This window comes from Chlamydotis macqueenii, chromosome 1, assembly GCF_036417535.1.
Source record: "Chlamydotis macqueenii isolate bChlMac1 chromosome 1, bChlMac1.mat, whole genome shotgun sequence".
Lineage (NCBI taxonomy): Eukaryota > Metazoa > Chordata > Aves > Otidiformes > Otididae > Chlamydotis > Chlamydotis macqueenii.
Window position 1 is genome coordinate 208,728,520 of NC_141556.1, and position 13,020 is coordinate 208,741,539.

Genomic DNA, 13,020 nt, shown 5'->3' on the forward strand with positions numbered 1-13,020 from the left:
TCTGCTTTCCTACTAGATTAAAAAAGAAACCCACTTCCCACCAAGGTTATACATTCAAAGGTATAATACAGATGGTATTCATAGTGTCCTTTAGCTTCAGGTGAATTTTAAGTAATCTAGAGTGATGAACATCAGATTCCACTGCTGTCCTACCAGTAAATATTCTTCTTGTGATAAAGGACGCATGCACAGCAAGCATCTTGGGCCGTCCAGCCTGGTGTCCAGCCCCTGATGGCCCCTAGAAGCAGCTATTCTGGCAAAATGTGGAAAAAAGGCCAGTGATTCAACTGCTATAGGGATTAAAGATCCTACAACAGAAGTTTCTTTCAATGCATACACTTTTCAAAAAACAAGACTTTATTAAAAAAGCCATTTTCAGTGTTGTTTCCTTCGTTTAAGCTATTGGCATATTTGTTATAGAGTGGTTTCTCAGGGAATCTCCTACCAGCCACCCATCTTCTTCACAGTGTACAGGGAGCTCGTGGGCACGACAGTGGCAAAAAAATGAGACGCGGTATTCTCACACAAGCAGAAATATTTTTAACATCTGATCTTGATGCTTTTAGAAAAATGCCTGGGCATCGCCCACCCAGACGTTGGCCAGTGCCAGTGGCTGACAGCTAGCGAGTGAGCTCACTCCAAACGGGACTGAAATGGTAACACTTGTTTGCACTCTGTAACCAGTGACTTAACTCCTACGTGACTGAGGGGATGGGCCCATCATTTCAGAGGATGTATGGTCTAACAATTTTTTTTCCCATTTTCAGTCTAGCAGACCTCACCAATGTTCCTTTGTCTTCCCGTTGCCTCCTCAGGACCCTTGCCCAGGCCACTGCCTTCTCGTCCTAACCCCAGGCTGTTATCTCTGCATCATCCTTCCTCATGCCTTTCCTCCACTTGCCCCACCTGGATCTTCCTGCTGCTGCCTCCTACCTCTCCTTAGGTTTCTACCATCCTGTGCCTCCTGTAACATTGATTTCTGCAGCACTCACGCTGAGTTCGAGACAACAAACGAGAGATCACTTACGAAGTCACAGTCTACTCACCTCTGAAACTACAGTACTTCACCCGTGCAATGCTCCTCAATGGCTGGGAACAAGAACTTCTGAAGAGTAGGACCCACTTTATAAACTTTTCAATACTGGGAGTAGTTCCTGGCAGGGTCCCACAACCTTATAACTTATGCTTTGGCTTCAGAAAGCTTCAGTCTGGTGGCCTTTGGGTACAATGTAGTTCATCTTTTCCCACATACATTGATGATGGGTGGGAACTGCTAGGGAGGGCTTGTACTTGTCCTTAAACTGGGAGTGTTAAAGTGTAGAGGGTTAGGCACTGCCTAACAGAAGAAAAAAAAAATAATATAGGCATCTGAAATTGCTTGGGCTTACACCCCATGTCTACCTTGCATAGATGCTATGCCAGTGAAGGAACTTCTCCCTGCCTTGAGCACTGTACACCAACGCTCAAATCCTCTGTGACACAACTGGTCCTACTCAAAGCCTCTTGCCAGTGGCAATCCTGCATCTCTTCTGCAGCTCCTTCTATTGCTGAGCATTTTTATTTTAACACAACGGTGGTCTAGCAAGAATAATATGTGGAAGCAGGTTTCTCAGTGCCACTGTCAAATGTTATGCATAGCAAGTGAGAGCAATGTTCCAGCTGACTTACTTGTCTGATTATCTGTGAATAGGAAGTAAACTCAGAGAGTTCTGGAACCCTATACAATATATCAGTCTCTATAGATGGATCACAGAAGGCAGAATGGCCATGGATAGGTTGTATTTCTACCTCTGACCATATCTGGCCCCAAAAAAATCAGAACTGAAATATGTCAGTGGAGTCAGAGGTTATGTCCACATCAGTAAGCAGCAGGAATGGACCCACAGAATGAAGAGCTGGTAAGAAGGACTCGACCATAACATTACATATGTTTTGTGTTTTACTTTGAAATAGTGCTAATCTGTTTTTATTAACTGAATACCCGTAAGATTTTGCACAGCACTTGGTGTCTTCCTGGAGTGCATCTTTCTGCTTAGTTTAACCAGAAAGGTCTCTTGTTTGCACACTCTAAGCCTACTCTGTAATTCAAAACAAAGCTGGACACATAGGTAGGGCTGGGAGATTAATTTTAAAAGCTCATTTATAATTAGAATGAATATTCTATCTAGTTCCATCCAGAAACCACTTCAGACTGTCCCAGGAAATGTAAAATCACACTTGAGTTCACGGAGAAGCATCAAGAATCTAAAGCATGCAAGGCTTTTGAGCATTGTCTGCTGTGTGTTGTACCTCGCTGGACAAGTGTTTTCCTGTCATCTCAAATTACTGCTTCCTACAATAACCAGGTCTAGACTATGACACTATGAGACTATTCTCAATCAAGACTTAAGTGACATACCAGAGTTTGTTCGAGAAACTAATAATGCCAGTACAGAAAACTAATAGTTTTCTAGTAGTTTGATCATGATAAAAATAATAAATATGAATGTCAAGACATTCAATGACACCCCTTACTATTTGTTTTAATAATAAAGTCTTCTGTATTGCAACAGTTTTGCAAAACATAGAAGTTTTGGCAGCTGAAGAAACAAGTGGTTTTACTTTCACACTCACCTTGGATAGTGGAATAGGTCACTATTTGGCTATTTCAGCTAAAACAGAAAAATAGTAGAAAAAATACCAAAATCAGCTATTGTGCCAGAGAACTGGTTGTGATAAATGTGCTAGGAGGGAAGAAATGAGAGAGGGAAGAGAGGGAGGTATATCTTACCTCTTTAAAAAAACAATCAAACAAACAAAAACAACTTTTAAATTATGCTAGGGCGGATATAAAAATAAACCTAAATAAAAATGAAAGTAGGGTTTACCAAAATACCTGGTCAAGGTCAACAAACAAGGAAGTCACTCATCTTTCAATGGAATCTCCTCAATATCTGCTTTCAATATACAGAGGTAAAGAAGATAAGACAGAGAAACACTTCCATGTGAGTGTCAGAAATGTGGCTGAAAAGTAATTTAAGAAACATCTCAGTCAATCTGAAATCCCTTCCTGGCACTCTTAATAAGAGCAAAATGAACAGGATATTAAGAGTCGAAAGATAACTCTTCTGCAATACTGAATGAACTATTTATTACAGGGCCCAATTCAGCAAAGTGAGTAAGCACATACTGACATATAAGCCTGCGTTTAAGTCTCGTCGTCCTCAGTGAGAACCTGATATAAGCCTCGGCACTCCTTTCAGTGGAGATCTGTGATTGCAGGTCTATCTTACACACAAGCCATCCTTTAATCCACGAATACAAATCTGTCCAGTAGCTGTGGAGCAACTCTAGAACTCAGGGGATACACATTCACAATCCAACCCTGCAAGAGTCTGAACAAGAAAGTTCTGCAAAACACCTTCTGGCACCTGAGGGTCATATTTTAAGACCTGCTTACCCCCTCTCTGCTTCGGCTCTGTACCGCTGCAACGGAAACATTGGTACTTCAATACCAGAAATGGGAGAACTGTTTAAACATGTTAAAGTTCTTGCAATAGTGCCACTTCTGGTAGGCACTACTCTGCCTTTCAAATTAAACTGCTCTGAATTCTTTGCAATTTCAAGCTCAAGAATCATAAAACTGGGCATCATTGAAAGTAAAGGTCCAGCACAAGGTCAACTATCAAAGTCCAGGAAATCAAGCTGAAAAGGAAAGCTTTTCACAGGCGCAGTTACGACTCCTCCACTGCCTTCTTTGCAACATATGGAGTAGTAAGACATGCACACCCTCTTCCTGCCCCCCCAAATTAACTCCCTGGCACCACCTGTTAGGAGTGAGCAGACTGTAAAATTATTGCATTGGGAAGAGATAAAAATGAGTGTGATAGTTCTGATGTGGTGTATTTCTCTCACTCCCTCCTGTGCCCATAGGAAAAGACGACTACATTGGCACAAAATTAAGAGTAAAAACTGTATATCAAAAGTGCGAGTAATATTTTATTCCTGTAACTTGCACTGTCTTTTCAAAAGGAGCTAGTTAATAACCTGACCTGGTTATTTTGTCACTTGGAGATACTTGCCTGCACCTTGAATTCCTCGGTTGTCTATTCCACTATCTGTATTTTAAAACTCTCCTATTCTGAGGACCTATTTTCTCCTCCGCCACTCTGAGTATGAAGTGTCATTCCTGTACATTACTCGCCTTCCCAAGTTCAAGAACCACGTGATTGCAGAAGTCATAATATTATGAGCATGCATAGATCCACGATTTCATGCCATGTAACTAAAAGATTTCCTAAAACTTCCTTGCTTGTTAAAAACGGATCTGCACTTACAAATCTAGAATTATAACCCTACATGCCCAAAACAGAAAAGTTAGGTATTTAGGTATGTGCTGCAGAACAAAAGAAAACGAGAGGAAGATATTTGAAGCAAGGTGATACACTGGTTTACATAGAGAATATCTCATGTTTGCTTGATGGTGGTATTGAAGGGTACTAATCTTACATGTGTTGAACCAACTCAGGATAACTCAGTTCGCTTGTACTCCTTCTCATCTTTCTGAAAATGATCACTATCCTACACATCTACTTTCCATTTGAGACGTAGTTCATACACCACCACCAGAAGATAAAACATTGACTGTGACTAACTTAATAAGCCTAAAGTGCTGAAGAAAGAGGAGGAAAAAAAAGTTTGAAATTTATTATTTTTATTCTCCTGCTTCTTCCTAACAGGATCTGAAAATCATGAAAGAACTTAAGTGCATCAAAGAATATCCTTTGAAAATCATGCTTACAGGCAGGAATACAAATTGGATACCAGTCCCTAGGCCACTGGCCTATCTTTGTGGAAGGGTGGCTTGCATTTAATTTCCCCTGTCTAACAATTCACCTTTATTAATTAGAAATTAACACTTGAAAACAAGCAGGTTTAAGTTTTAAAAGTTAAAATTAAAAAAAAGAAATCTGAATTGTTCTTATGAAAAAGATGCAAATTAAAAAAGCTTTTGAACTGTTAAACTCTTGGTGCTATTTATAACACTAGTGGCATCATGACACAGCAATTAAATTATAACCCTTTCGCTAATAGAACATATTTTTGCCTATTTAAAATGGAAGTGAAGAAAAAAGAAACTTTAGTTCAGGAAAGTCTCAACTAACCAGACATGTAGGCAGGCTGTAGTTTGAGGAAAAGGAGAAGACAGACAAATAAATTCTAAGCGTTTGACTGTAATTTGAGTTTAAGTATATTATACGAAGCAGTAGATGATCTATCTTTAACTTCTAGCTGAAATACATTTAGGGAGTATTGGGTCATCTATAACCTATTTCAGAAAGTTACCTCATTTTATTTAGGCGAGTTTGTCACATAGGAACTAAAACTGTGTTTCCTAGTTTGCGGACTGTAAAACCAAAATTTTATTTTTGTGGCTTAGCCATTTTTGAGGATTATAAAAGTTACACAGGTGATTTAAAAATAATTACTATCACTACCATTTTTTTATATAACTGCTCATTTCCTACTCTATTTAAACATAAAGGAACAGTTTTAATATCATGCAGTATTTAAGGATAACATGGAAAAGGAATGGGACAAAATCTGTAACCCCTCTGTAAAATCATCATGATTGACCCAGTGATCCAAGCAGCAAACTTGTTTACCCAAAGACAGTAAGTTTGAAAAACATGCCATCACTTTGGAATTATTTCAGTAAAATAACCAAGAACAATTGTTTATACTCTAATGTCAAGTCAGGATGTATATGGGGAAAAATACAGTCCAATCCAACACCTTTGGTTAAAAATTGGGGTGGGATTGCATTACACAGCCAGAAAAGAAACTTCTCTGGCTAACTGCGCCACCTTTTGATTTAAATTTAAAAGAGAAATTAAATGATTGTCCAGTCCCTAGAAGAAAACACTTATTTAAAGATATTCCCATAGACTTAAAAATGCGTTCAGGAGCTTACTTTATTTAATTCTTACAGAGAAGTGCAGGGCTCCGTACTTCAGTATTGCTCTTATGGTTAAAAGCCATATCAGCAATATAAATGGAAAAATACATTCATTGTTGCTGGTTTGTGTTTTTGTAAGGACAGTATGCACATCAAAATCAATAAAGCCGGGCAAACGGCAGGGTAGTGGTTTAGTAATCCTAGCACTGTTAGCTAAGTATACAATCAACTCTAAAACAAATGCTTCATAATCCGTTTCATTCTCCTATGTAAATCCATACTCGTACAACCCTGGGAAATAAGAAAGCTTTACTTCTGATTTTTTTTTTCCCTAACATTTAAAATGTATCGGCTGTAAGCCCTAATTTATAGCCAACGTATCTCAATTTGCACTGAAATCTCTAGTCAGACATGAAATTAAACAGCACAGATATTCAAAGGAGTTACAGCATGCATTTAAATACATTAACCACATCCTACCTTGCATCCAAACATCAACGATAAAGTGTTGTTGGTGCATGCAACTTTGCAGTGGCAAATCATTGGTGTAAAGCAGTCAGGATTTTTAACAATAGGGCACATTCCTTTAGTGCTGCAGTAGTGGCAGCCTACTGAAGGCTAAAAACAAGTAGCTAAGGCAGCACATGGAGTGGCAACATATGCTGCTCAACAGCTAGCTTTTCTCTTGCCGGTCAGAAGCAGCCTGCTCGAATCTCTACCTGTGTCCCATTCAGCCATCCCCTTCTTTGTTGATGAATCAACGATGCAGCATTGAGCACGAATCTCAGGATTTCCCTTCCTCTGGGAAATTAGTTTTTACATCGGAGGAAAAAAAAAAAAAAGGAAAAAAAAAAGAGAAAAAAAAGAGAAATGGAAATGAGGGGGACTAGCAGGTGTGGCAGTATTAGCATGTAAAAGGATGTAAACGCCTACTCATAACAATCACATAAGATTGTCATGCTAGCTGAAGTGGGCTGAAATTATTCCATCGGAAGAAAAATACTGCAGCTCCTGATTTGGTAAAAAGCCAGTGAGTTGCTGCAATACATAGTCATTGTGGGGAAAGAAGAGAAAAAAAATTACTTATCTAAGAAGCCAGAATCCTCAGCCTTTATCAATATGCATTCCAGTAAGGATTCCCTTCCCAGCGCCTCCCCGAGAAAAAGAATCAAATCAGTCGCAACTCCGGAGAAGCGATGACCTTTGCTTTCCCCAAAAAGATGATTCTCAGCATGAGACAAACTGTACTCAAAGCTGAAAATCCCAGATGCTGGGAGTTCGCAATCAGAGAAATACAAGTAACATTTATCCAATCCTGGCTTGCCACATGGGAGCTTTCTCCAGGCACAAATTTACAAACAGACAGGTTGAAGGATTGCAGGAGACACAGAATAAAGAGATGAAGTTACACGGAAGACGCACCAGCGTGAAGCTTAAAACGCAACCCTCTTTAAACTCTGCTCTTGAGGCAATGTAACTAATGACTCCAGCTAGTACTGTTCTCCTCTAACCTGCAAACGGCTCTCTGTGTTCCAGAAACGCAATAATTAAAGAAGTTTGGGAGCATAACGCTGGTTTGGATTCAGTTACAGCTGCCGCTGTGCCTTCAGTTAAAGCAACACCAGCTGAAAATGCATAATAAAGCATTTGGATGAGCAAACCGCTAGCTGTGCTTTTTTAAGAGGATTATTTATATCAAAAGTTGGATGAATACATCCTCTAGTTTTAGGTTCGGTCATGGCAGGCACACAAATATGAAATAAAAAGGCTACGACACAGAAAGTCAAGTGATGTCTTCAACAATTTCACAGCTGATAGCAAGGTAAACCCAGCAGTTTTTTCAGTGACCTGAACCTGCTTTTTTTTTGCGACTCACTAAGCTCTGCCCATCAAATTAGAAACTCTTTCTGAAGAAATGAGAGCAGCTTGTCTCCCTGGCAATCACAAGTGAGTTCTTAAGGCACAACTGAAACAATTTTCTGTAATAAACCCGAACTAGAAATTTGTTACACAACAGAACGGAGAAAATGGCAAATAGAGGTCTCTGCCTGCAGCCAGGTCAAGCAGTACAGAGGGTGAGTGGTACAGAATTTTTAAAAAGATCTGCCTGAGGCTGCAGACCGTAATGCAGGAGACCTCTTCTATTAAGATTTTCTATTTATGTAAATAATTATACATGCACGTGTATTGCATGGATGTGTATATCTATTTTAAGTAGAATTTCTTCAGTATAACTTACCCACACTTTGCAAACTTCAAAAACATAGAAGAACCATTTCCTTAAACAGCTTTGATCCTACTCCTTATTTTGCACCACACAATAACTTTATTTTTATCAAATTTTCGTGTGTAGCTAAATTTCAGCTTGGTATAACATTTCCTGATTATTGTTTCTCACTCTATGTTTTTGAACTTAGAGCTTGCAAGAGCCCAAGCTCAGTAAAATGACAGTAGTTCCTAGATTGACCTGACAGATAGAGCTGCTCCACAGTTAGTGCTACAACCCAGTTCCATTTCTGAAGATTTATTTCTTGCAAATAACAGGCCCTTACAACCCAGTGTCCTCAGTTCACTCAGCTCACACTTTTTTTTTTCCCTAACAGCCTGGACACCAACGTTACGTGTCATGGGAGTTCACGACGCGGATGCCAATCAATCAGCTACCAATAATCTAAGTTTGTCTGACCTGTTTGTCCAAAGTGACATTGCAGGAGCGCTTCTTTCTGACTTGCTGCTCTAGTTAGCATCTGAAACAGTGACTGAGCCTGTTTAGAAACACGCTATGGTGACAAACAGCAGCCGTAACATTGCTGAATCTTTGATCTGTTTATTCCTAGCTTGCCTGTCTCATTATTAAGCTATATATTATACAGATTTTCTTTCAAGTACCGTCTCTCGCATAACCAGCACTGGTGTAAATATAGAAAAGTGTAGTTTCCATGACAATACATTCCATAGTTACAGCCAGCAGCCACTATCATTAAAACATGAATCACAGTGCTACCTTAAGGTGTGAGCACGCTACATCACTGGCCATAGAAGCGTTAATTTGGGATAGAGGTGGCATGACAATATTTTTTAGGAGACACTACTACAAAATGCCAGAAAACGATGCTGTTTAACTGTTTTAGCAGTCCTGATATCCACCCATCTTACACATTCAAGTGATCAGTAACGCTCTCAGTCTGTCCTAATCATTAGCATTTCTAATGTAAGAATACATCACATCTGCACTTTTCAGTGTTTTAAACACGATGTCCTGATTTAAAACTGGACTCATAATCACACAAATGTGATTTCCGATTAATATTCGCAGAGGCTAATGAAAATCACCTGCATTTAATTCCAAATTCAGATTTCAAAGAAGGGAAGGAAAATCAACCAGTTAGTCATTTGGATATTTGGATCTGACTGCATTCAGCTGGCTCGTGCTCTGAAAAGGGAGGACATATCTGTTCATTAAAATTCCCATTTCTTCCTCAGTCCCTGACACTATTGCAGATTTTCAACCAGAACAAGTTTCACCTGTGATTTCATTTCAGTGTTAACATTCATCAAACACCAAACATCCGAGTACTGCGCAAGGCATGAAATACATCCCTTCACACTTAAACTAATTGTTGCTTTCAAGTGAAAAACAGTTACCTGACGCACAGTCATTTGGGAAAAGATCAGAAAAGGAAGATTCATTCCAACGACAGATTGGAATAATAACTCATATTGCAATTGGCCAAGACATTTATTTCAATTAAGTGACAATCACATATAGGAAAGTGCCAAAGGAAAACATTTGCTCAGAGATCCTCCCCGATCTTTCCCCCCCACCCTCCCCCCAATAGCACACATCACAGACACAGAAATAAATTGCTAATTGCTAGGAACGGCATTTAAATCCAACTTAACTGCAGGAGCAAGGGTTCTTGGAAAATCTATGTCCATATTTTGGCTTTGTCTGATGGGATACGCAGAAGAATATACATCATGGGTGCTACCGTATGAAAAAGAGTGTACACAGATCTGCTGAGTTTTGTGAGCCTTCCACCTTTCTTTGGACTTGAGTGCACTGATCCAGCCTACTTGCTCACGACCGCTGTGCTGCCACAATGAAGTGCATCTCTATTGCTGTTAGCAAAAAGGGATACTCGCAGCAAACAGCAGTGTAGTTATTGTCAGAAGCTTTGAGTAAAATGACCCCGTCAGTGAATAAAAGTCACCTGCTACTATCTGAGCTTAGTCTTTGCAAAAAATACTCTCTCCCTCATCTGCTGGATTTGGGAGGAACAAGAACTGTTCCTCCACTTATCATTTCCATTTGGTCTCCTCAGCTGGTAAAATTTCTCCTGCACTCTACCAGTCTCTCTGGCACTTGGCTTCACTCAGCCTTTCCAGGTTCTCCGACCATGTCTGCCTTTCACAGTGCACCATTATGTGGAAATAGATGAACTTGGAAGAACGAGTTGCATTTCTGGAAGTATTATGGTCCATGTTTGAATGGTACTTCCTCATCTAATGTCTATATACCTCCTCCTGCATTGGAGCTAGTTCAAATAGCAATACTTAATCCTGCACCTGATTCCTCACCTCATATGAGAATTGAGAAAACCAATTGTCCTGGTTTTGGCTAGGATGGAGTTAATTTTCCTCTCAGTAGCTGATGTGTTTTGGATTTTGTATGTGAAGAATGTTGATAAACACCCTGATGTTGTTAGTTCTTGCTAAAGAGACCAAGGTCACTGTCTGTCTTCCCAGGTTTCTCTAACGTACAGGTACAGGAAGCTGGAAGATATACAGCCAGAACAGTTGACCCAAACTGGATAAAGAGAGTATTCCATGCCATAAACATGACGCTCAGTACTTAAGTGGGGGGGTGACCCAATGAGCTCTCTCTTTTTTTTTCGCTCTCACTGTTCGGAATAATTCTAGAATCGTTTACAGGAGGTTTTTTTGTTCCGTCATTGCTGCTCGGTCATCGGGTCATCAGGTGGTGAGAAATTGTGCATCATTTGTTGTTCTTGTTTGTTTGGTTGGTTTGGGTTTTTATTATTAATATTCTTCTTATTATTATTTCTATTAGTATTATTATCACTATTTTATATATATATTAAATTATATTTTCTTTTGCTGTCCTACTAAAGTGTCTTTATCTAAACCCAGGAGTTTTCTTTTCTTCCAGATTCTCTCCCCTGCTCCCCTTGAGCAGCTGTGTGGTACTCCATTGCTGACTGTAGCTAAACCATGACATCAATATAGGTAAAAATAAAAGACCTGGAGAGTCAAATAGAATTTTTAGATGTTCACCCTTGAATATATTAGGAAATTTATTTGGGTTTTGTTTGTTGTGTGGTTTTTTTTTTTTAATTCTCTGCTGTATCTGTGGATGAAACGGCTGAAATTTCATACTATGGTATAGATTTGGGTATTTCCCTTTCCCTATTTTAACTACTCAACTTCTTTTTCCATTGTTATACCATTAAAAATTCCTCTAACCCTGTACCACATCCATTAGACACCAGAAGATCAAGATGATCTATAGACCCTTGGCCAAGCTACATGCACTGTTAAATTTCTTCTAATCTTTTGTTGGAATTCAAAATCATCTTCTCTGTTGCTCTTCTCTGAATTCCCTTTACGCTAATCAAGCCTCCTAAAAACTAAACCTGTCTCTGACAGTGATTAAAGAGAAGTTGTCTTCTCAAAGAATCATATCAGATGAAAGGAAAAGGGAAAAGTCTTGTTACACCACAGGCAGCACATACAAAAGGAATCAGAGCATATAAATATAAAATAAACTTGAAAAATCCTCCATCAAAACAGAAATGACTGCACACAAGTGTCTCGTGTTCCTTAAGAACAAAACAGTCTCAAACTTTTAGTCTAAATCAAAGTTTTCACAACTACCTTGTCATTTGGAGGGACTCTTCTTAGGGCATTTCAAGGACCTCAGCTATGTCTACACTTTCTGTGAGCTAGTCATTTTGGGGAACAAAATGGAGTTGACAAGCCTTTATTTTGCGGATGCTTGTCTGTTGATGAGTATCAGAAGCCTGGGCACAGTTTGTCTGAAACTCCACCTGCCTTTGGAACAATTATCACAGAATCATAAAATCATGGAATGACTTAGGTTGGAAAGGCCTTTTAAAGGTCATCTAGTTCAACTCGCCCTGCAAGAAGCAGAGACATCTCCAACCAGACCAGGTTTCTCAGAGCCTCATCCAACCTGGCCTTGAATGTTTCCAAGGATGGGGCATCTATGACCACTCCGGGCAGCCTGTTCCAGTGTTTCACCACCCTCATTGTAAAAAATTTCTTCCTTATATCTAGCCTAAGTCTACCCTCTTTGAGTTTTAAAACATTATCCCTTGTCTTAACGCTATAGGCCCTGCTAAAAAGTCTGTCCTCATCTTTCTTATAAAGCCCCTTTAGGTATTGAAAGGCTGCAATAAGGTCTCCCTGGAGCCTCCTCTTCGTCATGCTGAACAACCCCAACTCTCAGCCTGTCCTCACAGGAGACGTGCTCCAGCCCTCTGATCATCTTCGTGGCCTCCTCTGGACTCGCTCCAACAGGTCCATGTCCTTCTGATATTGGGGACTCCAGAGCTGGATGCAGTACTCCAGGTGAGGACTCATGAAAGCAGAGTAGAGGGGCAGAATGACCTCCCTTGACCTGCTGGACATGCTTCTTCTAGGCTGCGCACTCACATCATTGAAGCACACCCAGGAAAGACTCTACAGTTACCAGATATCCTAAAGCTGATGGAGGAGCTGTTATTTTGTGATCTGTCCACATCTCATGCAAAGCTATGTTTGAACCTGCACTAAGGGGTAATATGAGATTGACTTTTCACCCCCACTCTTAGAAACAGGGATAAGGTCACTTTTTTTGTGTCCAAAGGCTCAAGGACTAGCCTAGATCTGTGCCAGTCCTACCATAAGAGGGAGATGAATAGGGCCACTGGGGTGGAGGTGGGATAGAGACCCCTGATGAAATACGTGTAGAAATAGGTTTGCTACTTCTGCAAGATGCCATTGTGACTGCTGGAACCCACCTCTTCCACTGTCATGAGCAGCTGCTGCTGCACCTT

The 13,020-nt window shown here is 39.9% G+C and overlaps 1 protein-coding gene across 7 annotated transcripts in view; it reads right to left on the reverse strand.

The window, feature by feature from the left end:
- DLG2 (discs large MAGUK scaffold protein 2) overlaps positions 1-13,020 on the reverse strand; it is a 1,053,001-nt gene that overhangs the window by 667,181 nt on the left and 372,800 nt on the right. The window contains exon 1 of one of the 7 annotated variants that reach the window (XM_086739678.1): positions 6,419-6,549. The exons of 5 other annotated variants lie outside the window; for them this stretch is intronic. In XM_086739678.1, the coding sequence (XP_086595804.1) occupies positions 6,419-6,520 (102 nt within the window). In that variant the 5' untranslated portion in view covers positions 6,521-6,549. Of the gene's footprint in view, positions 1-6,418; positions 6,550-13,020 lie in introns of those variants that run through there. One more of the 7 variants, XM_086739681.1, reaches the window with a different exon arrangement.